Source organism: Callionymus lyra, chromosome 4, assembly GCF_982586985.1.
Source record: "Callionymus lyra chromosome 4, fCalLyr1.hap1.1, whole genome shotgun sequence".
NCBI lineage: Eukaryota > Metazoa > Chordata > Actinopteri > Syngnathiformes > Callionymidae > Callionymus > Callionymus lyra.
In genome coordinates this window covers 15679198-15694920 of record NC_141821.1, presented here as the reverse complement: position 1 = coordinate 15694920, position 15723 = coordinate 15679198, and the positions used below count along the sequence as shown (strand labels likewise).

General features: G+C 41.6%; 1 protein-coding gene across 1 annotated transcript; it reads right to left on the bottom strand.

Annotated features, from left to right (window-relative positions):
* Window positions 1-3999: 3999 nt before the first annotated feature.
* On the bottom strand, window positions 4000-5719 carry bhlhe22 (basic helix-loop-helix family, member e22). Its single transcript, XM_087788915.1, has one exon. It carries the CDS (start codon window positions 5488-5490, stop codon window positions 4696-4698), a length of 795 nt encoding a protein of 264 aa, XP_087645041.1. The 5' UTR covers window positions 5491-5719; the 3' UTR covers window positions 4000-4695.
* Between the last annotated feature and the right edge of the window lie 10004 nt (window positions 5720-15723).

Below are 15723 nucleotides of genomic sequence, written 5' to 3'. Positions count from 1 at the left end.
GCAAATTAGAATCCCATGATGATTAACTGACAATAATCCAGCACTTAATATTTTGTATTTGACTGATTAAAATGTCGATCGCGAAGAGATGGTGAGTAAACATATTTATCATAACAAAGAAGCGGGATGTAGAGAACGTCGGCTTTATTTTAATCTGTGTTTAAGAATAAACAATATTGTTGACTGTTGATCTCACACAAGAGGGTGATGTCATCATATTAATCTGTGATCAGGATTATTATTTTTCAGATGTTTATTAGGTGAGAAAGCAATTAAAGCAATATTATGTGAATATAAGTTTTTTTAGGTACTATTTTCTTTACCTGATAATTTCTTATGAATAATATATAATCTAAAGACGTGATGTTACCTAATATTTAAATATTTAGTGACAAACTTGAGGCCTGCAGGCCACATTCGTGCCACCTACTGTTTCCCCTCAGAATAATTGGTATGTCTGCTGTTATTGTCAAGACACCTTTATATAGATTATTATGACTAGTATCTACAGAACAGAAGATTCTGGAGGTTGGACTTTGAATAACCAGCAGCTATATTGATAGATGTTGACCCAATCTCTGCTCAATTTTGGTAAGTAAGTAAGTAATATTTATTTATATAGCGCTTTTCGAGACCAGGGTCACAAAGCGCTTAGACAATCAAAACAATACTCAAAAAAGTACATACTTTAAAGATCAAGATAATACTGAGAACAACACAGGAGTTCGAGAAATTCAAGGAAAAGCCTGAACAAATAGAAACGCCTTAAGGTGTTTCTTAAAGGAGTCAGTAGACTCCATCAAGCGCAAAGAGAGAGGAAGATCGTTCCAAAGCTTAGGAGCAACAGCCTGAAAAGATTTCTCTCCTCTGGTCCTGAGCCGTGTGCGTGGAACCATAAGTAGATTCTGATCCACAGACCTCAGAGCCCAAGCTGGGGTGTAAGGCTGGATCAGATCAGGGATGTAAGGAGGAGCCTGACCATGAATAGCTCTGAAAGTAAGAACCAGAATTTTAAAGTTGATCCTGAAAGAAACTTTAAACTTTAAACATGAAACTTTAAAGATTGGTGACATCGTGTGAAGCAAATTTCTTCTCTGTCATAAAGTCTTGAAAACATTTATTTATTTGAGTTTTTTTATATGCTAACCACTGTTAAATGATGGATGTGACATGACCTGGCGTGACCTGTGACGACCTGCACCCACTCAGTCAGCTGTTGACACAAATTAATGACTGATATTCATTCATACCACCTGTTCCTCTTTTCTGGTAGGCTGTAGCCTGTCCCAGCTACTCAGGGAAATATGCTGGAGATACCCGAGACAAGCACTGACCATCAATTTGTTTTACTTGCAGAGGCCTTGGCGGAAAACGGTTGATTAAAAATGGATTAAATAGAAAATATCTAACTGGATTATCTCTAATACTTGTTGATATCATTACCCAAGGATTATTTAAATTGTTCCAGAGGTTGTTTTTCTCTAAGCGAAGCTCTTCAGTGTCCACAATAAAACTGGAACCTTTCAAAAAGTGATGTATTTAATCTAACTACCCATTTAGATGTGAGCTTTACTATCAATGAAGGAGTGAAGTTAAAGCAAAAGTGGAGATGATCAGAAGCCATGGTTCAAACGGACTATAGGGTGAGTTTTGGGGTTGTGACTCATTTTATTTATTTTTGATCTAAAGGTATATCCGTCTAAGTTTTGATCAATACGTCGCTATGATCTACTTTAAGCCAATATACATGGGAGGTTATTGGTTTTCTAGATTTATTGAAACGTTGGACAGTAAAATAAGAATTCTGAACCTCTTCAACTATACCTCTTCTGCGAGTGTTATTTTTTATTTAGCACTTGACATATTCCAGAGTTGACCTCTGAAGCTTTATTATCCAGATGTATGTGTGATCACAACACAAAGACAACATTAGGCGCCGCTATCAGGGAGCTGCCAGAACTGAATTACCGCCCAGCGCTTGATTTGGTGTCTCCGCCAGTGCAGCACATATATCTATATTCCCTCTCTGAGACGCGGGAGGGAGGAATCTATTGCCACACTTTCCCTGATACCAGGAGAACATTTCAATTCTGCACTTTTATGTATATTTTGACTCTCCTGTTTATCATCTTTAGCATACATCACACCCGGCGCAATGAATAGACGCCCTGCTCACCCTTGATATGGTAAATTGGATATTTTTTTACTAGAAATGGAAAAGCCATCGTTTTTATCTCAACTTGGCTTTATTAGACTCGTGAACGAGAGACGGGGCAGTAAGAGTGGATGTAGATGATGGCAACACATATTTTTTTTGGTGTGACAGATTGATGCATCACCACCCACTCCAGCCTGCCAACGGAACATTTGAGAGCGTGGTCATGACATTTCACCAGCTTGTACAGTTGACAGAAACATGCTGAGAGTCTGTGACTCCGACAAATAAAAGCAAAATAAAGCACTTTTAAATACTGGACCTCCCATTTAGAAGGTGTTTGTGTAGCCGAACTACAAACGGCTCAGTTGTAAAGGCTCCATCTGACTCCTGCTTTGCTCAGTTTCCCCTCTTTACTGTTTGCCACACACATATGGCTCCGTCTGGCCCCTGGGGTCCTGCTCCTCTGTGCTAATGTGAATATTAGCATGGGTTAAATGCTTCAGTCATTTGTGCATTAATGCTTATTGCATAATTAATGACTTTGGACAAATCTCAGATTCTAACAGGAAAATAACATTTTCAAAAAAAGCCAGAAAATCAACCTTTTGTTAAACTTTGCTGATGTTTTCAGAGTCAGCTCGAATCCTTTTAATTATTTCTCTCCTTGATTAAGTCTTTTTTTTTTTTTTGCGGATTCAAGGCATTCAGGAATTTGACAGGATTAAATGGGACACTGCAATGACCCTGTTGTCGGAATATAGCTCATCATGCGGGCACAAAGATCGCCGCCTGAAAACAACAACGCAAACTCTTTGTGTTTACAGCTGCGGTATGAGACGCATCTTTACGAATTTAAAATCCTATAGATGGACACGTCTATGGTTTTTTTTAAATTGAATACTTCACTCGTCATGCTTACGTCATGCAAATACATAATGATTGCATGTATCATTTGCCCAAAGAGATTCCTATGAACATGGATATATATAATAAAAAATACAAGTCACAGAATCCAACTCCATATTTGATCATTTTATACTAGAAATAATCACAAAATAAATTTGGCGAAAATATTAATTTTTTAAAGGACACACTTTTGTTAATCAATATCAGCAATCTCCTCATTTCTTTCTTTTTATTTATTTGTTCAAAACATAAGCGTCAAATACTTACAAAATAAAATCCCAAATAGGGGGATTTCTGTTAACATTTGATGATTATGTTATGAATTCAAAATACCATGGAAATATGTCTCTTTATTAAAAAAAAGTAGTTTATTAAATCTTAGCTTAACTCGCTTGTTTTAGTTTCTTTACATAAATCATATCAGCAACTTCGTGATATGTATCTCTGTCCATGGTGCTGAAATCGTTTACCCCCTTTTTCAGCTTTTTTTTAATGCTCATATCAGTGTACTTCCACAACTTTGTTGAATAACTATTTTGTTTTTAAGAACGTAATGAATTGTATTTACGTGGCGTCAGAATGTTGTCACACAGACGCAGTAGGACAAAGAGCAAGCAGACTAAATGTGATGGCCTCTGTGATTGAAGACAGCAAATTACGGCAGTGAACAGTGTCGTAATTACATTCCTTAATCACATTCTGCAGCTTTAATTGCTTTAATGATGCGTTTCATTATTGGATGTCAGGTAGAACAGTCAGACGCTGCTGTTTACAAGTCAAACTGCCTGGATTATCTGAATACCTTGAATTAAAATTCACAAAATAAAAGAAATAAAAAAAATGTAAAGTATATTTTTTAAACTACACTGATTTTTAAACTAGATGTTATTTTTTTGGGATGAGAATTAAGAGCCTTTCACGTTATTAATCAGAAATTGTTGTTCAAAATATTTTTAATAAATCTTTCCAACACTTTCAATACATACAAACCTTGCTGTGGTTATGACTCAAGTATCTACACTGACAATTCCGATAAATTAAAGACACCGGTGCAATGCAAGCAAAAAATAAATAAAGATTACAAAAGACACATGATTCAGAACGTGGCTCGTGTTTTCTGAAATCATCTGGCATTTTATTTTAATCACAGTATGAGAAAAGAGAATAAAGATAATAGAGCGCAACTATTAACACATAAATATCGCGTCAACCTTTTCAAGTTCTCGTTCGTGACATTCCACCACAAAAGCAGGACAAACAGGCCCGAACCCATCAGCAGTCCGTGGAGTTGTTCGTGATTCAAACAAAAATAAAATAAAAAAAGAACCAGCGGATGAAAGCAGCAGAAAGAAGAAGAGTTTTTGTTTGTTGGTGAAAAGTGGAAAAGTCTTATCAAGTCACAGAGATCACGGAGTCCTGAAAAGTAAGTCCGTCTTACAGGCCCATTTCATGTTCGGCCGTTCACACCAGCACTTAAAGAATGATGTATATACACAATCAAGTATTGTTTTAACAAAAAGTTTGAATGCGTCTTTAAATATTATAAAAGTATTCGTCGGCGTCTAAAGTCTACTGACTTGGACCACTGTTTTTGTTTTTCTCTAAAGTGTCTTGTACCCCCAGCGTCCGGGTTAAGGCTTGTCGGTACACTGTTTGCAGAGGCTGGAGTTGTTGAAAAGAGCACATTTGTCGGGGCAGGTAGAGGCGCCCACGCCCGTGGGGAAGGGCGGGTATCCGGGCGGCGGCTCGTATGCGCCCAGTCCCGGCGCGGCGAGCGCGGTGTTGGCGGGTATGGAGGCGGCGGAGATGGCCTGGCCCTGGTTCAGATAGGCCACCAGCCTCCGCATCTCCTCCAGCGCCTGCGCCTGCATGAGGATGTAGTTTTTGGCGAGCAGCAAAGTGGCGATTTTGGAGAGTTTGCGCACGGAGGGACTGTGCGCGTACGGGATGACCCCCCGCAGCTCGTCCAGCGCGTCGTTCAGGTCGTGCATCCTCCGTCTCTCCCGGGCGTTGATGTTGAGCCGCAGCATCTTCTGCTCTTTGCTCTTCTTACCTCCCTCCACTTTCGCCGGGAGCCCGGTCCTGGGGTCGGTGAGCAGGACCATGTCGCAGCGGTCGTCACTGTCGTCGTCCTGGCTCTGCTCGCCGCCGCTGCTCTCCGCCGCGGACGTCCTGTTGGCGCTCTCCCCGAACTTGACGCACAAAGATCCGGTGGGCAGACCCAGCGGAGCCCCCCTGACTCCCGCCAGTCCTCCCGGCTGGATGGGGTCCGGGTCGCTCTGGTCGAAGCAGCTGATGGGCGACTGGCGGTCCCTGGCTTGCAACTCTATGCCGGACCTGAACGCGTCCATTTTTTTGTTGGACACCGCGCTGAGAGTTTTGTGGAAAATGTCTGCAGCGCTGGTCAAGTTCATCCTCCGGTCCATCCTCACTTGTGACGGCGACGGTGAGACTTGTTCCTGTCTGTCGTGGAGTTGTGTCAGAGCTCAACTTGTGGACTTGCTCGACTTGTCAGCTGAGGTGAGGAGACGAGGAGGAGACTCTTCTAATAACTCCCCCCTCTCTCCGTCTCTCCATCTCCCTCTCTCACCTTCACAGCCTCTTTTTACATCATTATCTTGAGGCGGGTTATTAAAAACGATTCGCCTATTGGGACCCAGAACCCCCTCCCCTGTCAGGTTAACGTTTTAATTAATGACTCTTAAACGGTGACAACAAATCCACACGCGCTCCACGGGTGAGCTCACGACTCCCCCACACACCTTTCACCACAACACTCTCAGGACGCAGTCTGGTGAAGCCAAATAAGCCACATTTTCAGATTGTTTTGCAAATAAATATCCACAGTTTAGTTTTCAAATATAGTTTTTTTCAAATGATCAAGACCTTTATCGATGTCCTTTCTTTCACAACTACTAAATACAGTTGAAATCTTAAGTATTATTATCATCCCCACAAATATTTTCTCAGTGGAATTTGCTTATTTAATGTCTGCGTTTAATAAATATAGAGACAATTCCTACCGAACTCACTTCTCTGGGAAGCGTCGAGCAGGCAGAAGATTTGCTCATTCCTTCTCTGCCATCTTCTGGCTCATGACGAGCGTTACACCGTCACTGTTTGGTTATTTCATTCAACTCGACTTATCAAGGGGAGGTCAGCAGTCAAACTGACTCCTTTAATGTATCTATTAGTCCTTCATTCCCAGTCATAGCTCTGGTTTGAGTGCAGGGGTTGTAGCATATGTTACTTTCTTTATAAAAAATATAATTTAAATACAAGAATAAATGGTCAGAAATTAAGCACGCAAATCTGAAGGAGAAAAATAATACCGGTAACTCACAGACCAAATTGTCCAAATATTGCAGGCGAGATTTAATGGCTAATATATCTGAAGTTGAACATATGAATGAGTCTGAGGAAGGTGCTTTCGGGAGGAGTCTGGAAAGACATGATAAATTCATTTGCAACATGCAGAGTGAGAGAAACATTGTTCTATTCTGAGGGTCAGTCATAGCAGGTCGGACAGAAATAGTGGGTTAAGCATGGACATCCTGAGTGATGCATGCTCTGCAGAACCATTTGTGACACGCCGTGTTACACTCTGGGTTCTGACACCTTTCTATCAAGAGGCATGAACGTCAATATGCTTCTCATCTGAGTGGTCAAGCAAAAAGATCTGACGCAGGGACCAGAGGAGCGAAAGTATTCATATGTGAATTAATAATATTATATATTGGCCACAGCACTCCTAAGATCAGAAGAATAAAGGGAGGATTCAATGTTGTGACTCTCGTGAGCTGCTGCGAGTGGAATGTTTGTTCTCCACGTTCAAGGTTAAAGCTCATTTGCAGCACAAAGCGGTGTCTGTGCCGAGGCCATCGGGGGCGGAATAGTCGAGGAGTTATGATCTTACGAGTGGCAGAGACAGACGCTTTATCCTGAGACAGCAAGAGAACACCTTCATGGCCAATCGGGTCCGGCTAATGAGACAAGATGGACCAGGACACGGCCACAGCCATTACAGCCGCAGTCCGTCAGCACTTTGATAATGAAGAGACAATGGATGGTGGACTGTGTGTGAGACTTACCTGCTTCAACTGATGTTCTAGTGATACCAGAGGAGCAAGACCACAATAGCATGTTCTGCACTAAAAATACATTTCCTTTTATTATTATTTTTCTATTCGACCCAGTATTTTAATAAATCATATTTTTATTGTGTTAACTTTTTTGTTTAAATAATTAATCAATAAAGCATTTCGTGCATGTCTTTTCATCGAAATCTGCAACGGGATCATCCATTTTAGTGCTCTGCCTCCCTCTAGTGGAGCCTGAAATCATAGGTTCAGAATGAAGATGTTGATGAGGGGCCATATTTTATACACTGGCTTTTGTGAGGGGCCAGAGAGCAAACATAAAAAAATCAAATAAAGATTTAAAAGAACTCTTAAAAATATGCTTAATTTTCAATTAATAGTATTATATCTTACTTAATTCTGAAAGAAAAACTGATATAAAAGTCCCTTTGCCATTTGTTTTCCATTTTATTGATTATATTGTTTTAAGGGGGCAATAAATAGTCACAGAAATGACAAAAGCGCAGAATATAAGTTTTTATACAAAACCCCCACAGTCGTATTATATCGTATAATGAGAGACTAGTTATGAACATAAGAATTAAATAAGAAATCAAATGGTTAGTTTCCTCATGATCTTTGACCTCACAGAGTTCTTTGTATAGGAGCAGATGTTCTACTCTGAGTCTCTAACAGGTGACGTTAGTCACTCATGTTAAAGATTTGATTAAATAAAAGCATGTAAGGTAACAGTATATGCATGGATACCTGGAATCCATGGACTCATTTTAATGTTCTGCTGGTAGCTCCAGATATTAATGATGAAACTGCTAAGGTGCCCTTGGGCGAGACATTACCTCCTGATTGAGTCTAAGGGTGTGATGTACGGGATTTGCATCAGTCATTGAAAATGTATTTACAATGTATAAATGTATAACATACCTTAAAGGAAAGTGTGGTTCAAATAATGTCCACCAGCATGTTATGTTTGTAATAGACAAACATCTAGAGATAACATAAGGAAGCATTAGATCTGTTCACATTGGTGATAACTAGTGTTGATGTTGTCTTGACACATGGAACGTTTGTTTTCACATAATATTATCAAGGATGTAAACCACACTCTTGCTTCACTCCTTCAACTCTTTTCTGTTTGTCATGCTACTGGATAGGATCTTCACCACAAGACTGGATATGTGTGCAGTTATGAATGACAGACGCCGACGTTTTGATGCCTCCTCAGGTGTCCATGCTTCGCTTCCACCGTGGAGCGAGGTTGAGATAAAATGCGTAATGTCGGTATCCTTTGGAGCTTGAAGACGATAATCTCTAACGGCTTTTTTTTAGCTCGTCAGTTCCACGTTTCACCACCAGAGGGTAGCCGAAGTCTTTCTATAGAAACTCCAAATTATATTTTCGCCGTTTGAGCGCTGTTTTTTCTCAACTCATAACGTTTAATTTATCACCTGACTTAAAGGAATCTCACCCAGGAACGTGTTTTGATCCCCAAACGTTGACTCTAGCAGCTCAGTGATGGCGATTTTATTCCTTCAACCTGCGACCTACTTATTGTTTGTTTATTCACCCTCTGCTTGCGAGAAAATGCCATCAGTCATATTTTCATTATTTTTTCGTCTGTTTGTTTTTGTCTTGGGTAATAGCCATTTATTCCTGGATCATTTGCTCTCATCATGAAGATCTTTCAATGTTTTCATTAGTGACGTTCTCTCAGATCTGAGTCAATAGTCGGTAATGAGTTGAGGATGTCATTAAAAATCCTTCTTACCCCCCCACACACAACCTCTCCTCACCACTCATGAGATCCACACTCGTGTGGTCATTAACGCGAGATTATTGTCTAATGTCACACTCGGAATATTTTCCCAATAAAAAAAAAAAAGGCGTCAAATCTAACCACGTCTATTTTAGGAATGGGGGGAAAAGCACAGTCGGGAGCGTCCTTTGCTGGATGCTGTAACATTGCCTCACCGCTAGGAGTCGCGCTAACCCAAGAGGAAGACTTCAAACGTCTGAATTTCTTTTGTCAATCGGTTCATGCTACTTTTCCGATGTGTTCTGCAGTGGTCCTCATCCCACCCTCGCATTAGCATTCTGCCGCGGCGCCTCGCTGATGGATATTAATATGCAGAGCAAATGAATCATTGTTTAATCGCCCTGTCTTTTGGGGGTTATGGCGACAATGGCGCGGCTTTACTGCGACATTGTCCTCATTGGTGAGGGACAAGAAGAGCCCCAGTTCCTTTTTCCTAGATTTTTTATTTCCTTCTTCTTATAATCAGTGGGTGTTTTATTAGACATCACATCGCCACATTCCTACACAGCTGAAACAATAGAACTAACTGCGCAGCTTTTCAGCACCACAGACTGTGGACAGCTCTCACCCTGTGTGTGTGTGTGTGTGTGAAACAATTTAAAGACGAGACTTTTTTTTTTTTTTTTCCAGAAGCTGGTGTTTTTATTTGAGGACAGAGACAGTACACGGGGTGACACATCTGGGCGAACCTGTGCAGGATGGAGGGTCATCTCTTGGCATTCACCGCGTGCCTTAATTGTAAGACATTAAATCAAGGTCCGCTGTGAACACGGAGAGACTCAACCCAAGGTGTGTGTTTCCATCTAGATGTACCGTGGCACACTCCAGCGACCCAGTACAACATCATAAACATGTCATCGTGTTAACATTTTTCATCATGACTTAAAAAAAAAAAAAAAAAAAATCCGATCCGATCCGATGCAAAAAAAAAAAAAAAAAATCCTCTCCAGTTCTGCGCAGGCCTACCTGTTCTCTTAGTGGACTAAAAATAAAGATGCGTTACGTAACAGTGCTGCAAAAGACGTCCAAATACTCCCGTCGACTCGTTTCCACCCCAAAACTTCAGAAAGCATTAAAGTCCTCCTTCGTCAATCCCATAATGCACCTGCAAACAAAACAAAAAAGAAAAGACACAATGCGTCACCGTCGTGTGAACGACAAATCCAACCGTCCTCGTATAGAGATAGAAGTCCAAAATGCTGAAGCTCGGTCGACGGACGTCCGAACACAAGTGGGACCGGGCGAACCGTCCCCGAGCCCGGACGCTGCAAGAGTGGGACTGATCCCTCTTAGTCCCTCTTTCCCTCTGACTTTAGGATTAACGCTCCTCCAGCCAAACAAATGAGGCATCTGCCTTCAAGCACAAGAGGATTGGGATGATGGGGGGGTGGAGGGAGGGGGGGCGGGGGTTAGAGGGTGCTGACGTCACCGACCAAACAGATGTTCCCCCTATATTACCCAGCGTCCTTCTCGGCGCTGTCCCGTGTCCTTGAAACTATAGGAGGGAAATTGACGGGCTCTTACATCTGAAATATCACCCGGGTCCGTGTTGCGCATGCGTGCGTCAGCGGACCTGCCAACAATGGTTTTGCTCAAAACTGTCAAAGTCTCAAATCTGGGGTTGGCTGTGAGCGGTTATGCAACATTGCTCTTTAAAAAAAAAGAAAGAAGAAGCGTCGAGAACACACGTGCACGCGCGCACACACCTTATAGATACGCGTTAGAGCGCGCCCATGCACACATAAAAACCCACTATCTTTATTCCCTTTTCTTTTATTACCATGTAGTTACAACGTTATTACATTTATATAAGGGGGGGGGGGGGGTCCTGTCACGTGACCGTCTAATCCACTGATGGATGAGATGTTCGATGACATCCACGTCAGGGATGACAACGACATATTGTCAAAGCGAGAACCAGAAGTTCCATGGGTTTGCGGTACCGTTCGGTGTCGAGACCGAGCCCGGTACAGTGTGTTCAGCGATGGAGAGGTTCCTGTGCTGCACTGGCTGCACGGATGAAGAGGCGCACAAACAAAGAGACTCGCCATTTTAGACGCCTCCATCTCCATAAATCTCACCCTTCTCGTCACATTAAAAATGCTGAGGATGCTGCGACCCGAACCCTCTCCCCCCCCCCCCGAACCTCATCCACCGGAGGCGTTCTGACCCGTCAGATCCTCTTTATCCCATCACTGCAAAAATACGCGGATTAACACGGCACTGTTGGGTCTGTTGACGATCCACATCCCCGACTCTTACCGCATCACGACAAGTGCACGATCCGACTCGGGATCGATACCGACCCACATGCGGTTCTGCGTCTAACGGACCCGCAGCATCGATGAAAGCGTCACATACTCACCCTCACGTCACTCGTGGATGGATGGATCCCCTTTCGTCTCGTCTCGCGTGTATCCGAATCCCACATCACATGGTCTCGTGTGTTATTCCCTCTGGTTCCGAGAGTTCGGAACGAGCTTGGACGGTCCGTGTGGTAAGAGGAGGAAAGTCGCACTGAGAGCGAGGCTGGAGTCTCTGCAAAGCATGGCTGCTCTCTGTCGCCTTTTTTTTCCAAAGAGGGCAGGTCGTTGTGTGCATTGTAATGACTCCCTCTCTGTCTCCTTACCTCTCTCTACCCCCACACCCTCTCTCTCTCTCTCTCTCTCTCTCTCTCTCTCTCTCTCTCTTCCTCACACACACACACACACACACATTTTATCACGCGCATATTCTGCTCCAATCTCAAGTCATCTGCATGTGTCCCAACATCCCTTAACTACAGCCTGTTGTCAGGGTGTTAAGGATGTGACATTGTCAGTGACTGTAAATATTGTAGTTGTTACGTCGCTTCAAACACTCTACAAATGTCTTCTGCAGTTATTTAAACCTGATTTACTGTCTATTAGGTGTATAAACCTTTTTTTTTTATCTCACCCTGAGGTATTTGTCGGTATTGATTCGTTTTTTTAGATAACACGTTTATAGAGAATACATCTGTAGTTCCTCTTCACAATGTATGACTGTTTTAGACATTTTATATTAATTAATAAAAGTATTTATTCTAATTAATGTATTATTGTTCCAAAAATTTGAAAAGGTTAAAAATATATTCTGTGCCAGAAGAATTTCAGTAGAGATATATTTATTTATATATACACCTTTTTAAAAAAATAAATATTTATTGAGTAATCTGGAACCTTAACTAGTCAGTGATGAGTTACTTTCTCCTCGTTTTTATTTTCCACCCTTTTTACTGTTTAAGTGCTGGCCTGAAGGGATGCTGGTTAACATCCCCATGAGCTTTGCTGAAGCTCATTTTGGGATGAAATGTATAAGAAGATGCAAGAAACTGTGTTCTGATCTATTTTTAAAAATGCTTTAAATTGCATTTTATTGACCCTTGAATACAGTAGATATATAAAAAAAATTGATTTAAAAAAATGTTGTTGTAAAGACGTTCAGTGAAGAACAGTTATCTTGTGTATTTATCAAATAGCTACCATTTGATTTGTAAAAACAAATCAATATGTTCTTAATATTACTGTTGATATTTTAAATTAAAACCTTGGTTCTATTTTGATTTAACACACTTGAGATGATTCATCTTTTAAGTTAAGTCATCAAATTTTTGTATACACAATATATGGTGTAAAAATGTTCAACATAATCATCATAATGTTATGGTTTAAAGTTCAATAATAAGCTGTGTAATTATAAAGACTAAATGAACTGCCATCATCACCCCCAAATGTCTCCATTTGAAAATGCAACCCAGATGCTCTAATGATCATCTTTATATCAGTTTCATACCATGAGCCAGGAGCTCTGAGTGGTTATGAACAGAAGTGACAATGAATTGATAAGACACGATTCAACTCTCAACCACTCAAGACTTGAACCTCTTTCATTCCTGAACCATGAAAACTATTCAAAACATTTGATCGATCCTTCCAAAATATTACACGTAAAAGATATTCTTCCTGTCGTTGATACTGATATTAAATAAAATGGTTGATTGAATCAGACATTAAGAAAAACACCCAGTAAGGCGTGTCTAGAGTAAAATAATAACATTTGAGTTGAAAAGTGTATCATTAATTTCCCTTGAAACTGTTGGATGCCATGTTTGTTGTGCTGCAGAAGCAGCACCTGCTGGTCCATCTCTCACAAGAATAAAAGTGCCATTTTCTTTATCTTGCTGTCGTTTGAATACGAGTTCTCTGGAGAGGATCTTCCATGATAATATTTAGTAACATGATAGTGACTGACACTTTAGTTCCGGTGCTGGATGATGTCACCGGTGACCCCAGTGACCGCTGGTCTCCTCTCACCCCCCATTTGTAAAGTAAAGAGCTGGTTCTTAAGCCTCTCCACTGATCCTCCACACAACCATCATCATCCTTTTTCTCAAGACCCTTCTATTTCTGATGCAACGTCCCTGATGCAACTCCATCCTCTTGTCAACATTTCTCTGCAGTCGGAGAGAAAGAAAGTGTCGGAGGGAGAGAGTCTTGCGTCAGGGCCACATTTAGAGGGAACTCTGGAAGCGTTTTCTCTGTCAGGGCGGGTGGGTTGAGGGGTGTTTTTTGGGGGGGCGCTATTGTTCCCGCTGAAACAATGTGGGCGACATGCAGCGGTGCGCACATGAATGGCAGGACCCGAGGATGTGTGTGTGGGTCAGTGGTCCGGGGTCTCCGTCCCAAAAGCCCCCCTTTTTCCCCAGCGCCTCACAATTGAACCTGCGCAGGGTTCGGGGCTCCCGGGGGTCACAGGCCACCCTCCTTTGTCCCGCACTTCAAAACACATAAACATTTATTAATCAAGAGGCCCCCCCACACACACCCCGTTTAGAGAGGAGGAGAAGAAGGAAGGAGTCACTTCCGCGGGGAGGAATTCATCAGCAGAGGACAAGTTTGGAAAAGTTAGATCGCGATTCGGGTTCTTTTTATTTATTTATTTTAATTCTGTTTTTTTTCTGGTGGCGCTGAGCCCGACGCACCAAAATCATTCGCACGCGATCTGTTCATTTTTAATACGTATCCATAGCATCTCCCGGAGACCTGCTTTTATCCTAAAAAACATATATAATATCACTGGTTGTACCGGAAATACATTTATTTTTATTCATGGCGACGGAGTTTTTTGCAGGAAAACGCCAGTAAACGTTTATTGCATCACTTTCAGCAACGAGCTGCCATCATTACCGAAGCTTCTCTATCTGCCCCCATTATTTTTACATCATGCTGCAGGCCTCCTCCCCCCACCACACGCGCACACGCACACACGCACGCGCACACACACGCGCACTTCGTGTGCAGCACCATGTCTCCTGTAATACACCCCGGATGACTCCACTGTGGAAGGTTTGGCTGGAATCCTAAAATGTTCTCTTATTTCTTAGACAGACGTTGTGAGTTGGTTATAAAGCAGTGTAACATTTTAATGACACAACATCAGTACAACACACATATGGACACACACTGTCATGCGTGCAGTGGTGAGATTTGCACACACATTCCAAAACACGAATACACCTTTTAAGATATTGGATGCGCACTCATAATAGAACTGCAATCACTTTATTTTTAGTTTCTTTTCATTTATTGAAAGAAAAAAAAAGGATAAAATCTATTTTTATATTTGTATTTTGCATGAGTGTGATCACTTAGTTGTGTTACGTCTTTCAGCTGCATTAAAGACTAGTTTGCGGCTTTACCATTGGTCTAAAATATGTCATGCCATTTGTTTGTCATCACTATCTTTGGTCATTAATATCTGGTTTAATTGCAGCCAAATAGATTGTTTTATTTGTTAAAGATATATAATTTAACCCCCTGGACTATTCCATATAGTTCAGTACACTCGTCCTCCGCAGCTTCCTGACCCGCATCAAATTCATCCTCAAATTCTATCTCCATGACCTCATTGCAGAATTTATATTACAATTTTTTGTTGTCCTTTTCCTTGCTCTCTCAAATAAACCCTGACGGTTGCGAGCGTGTTCTGTGGCTGAGTGAGGACAGAGCTTTCCCCAAGGTAACATCAAACACCGAACATCAGTTGTTATTTCATGGTTGCGTGCGAGCAGAACCAGGTCATCTGCACTGGGTTGCAGGCCTGCTGGCGGTGTTTGTAGTTCGCCATCCTGCGCTCTGCTCTAAATTAGGTTTCACGGCATTCATTTGGAGATAGACAGGTGAAGGAATAGATTTGGAGCCGTAACATCCTTTAAAGAAATGTACTTTAATGCACTTCATCCACATCGTGTCGGAAGTTCAAACAAACGAAGGTGCTGGTCGTTGAGTGTGTAGATGTTGAAGTTGTGTTGTGGTGTTTGAGCAGCAGGGATGAGTGTGCAGGACCTTCCCCCTCTGACATTAGCAGGAGGTCAAATATGCATGTAGGGCACCTGGCTCTGCACCTCCTCCTCTGTGTGATGTTAAATGTCAACCAGCAGCCTCCACAGAAAGAGCCCATTCTGATGGTGATGCCAGCGCATCACGTTTGACTCTCATTGGGGGTAATTGAAGGATCATTAAGCCGGTGGTTTGTTTGTGAATTAAATGCAGAAGAAAATTTAAAATTCAAATGTTTATGCATGTTGTTTCAATAGCCTATTTAAATAAAGGTTCACGTCAACATACTGTCTAAGTGTATTCATCATAGAGTGATTCTTGCTCCTGTCAGAGGATTTTTTTAACATTTTCGGCAACTTGTAAAAACATAATAAGATAATTGTTTAA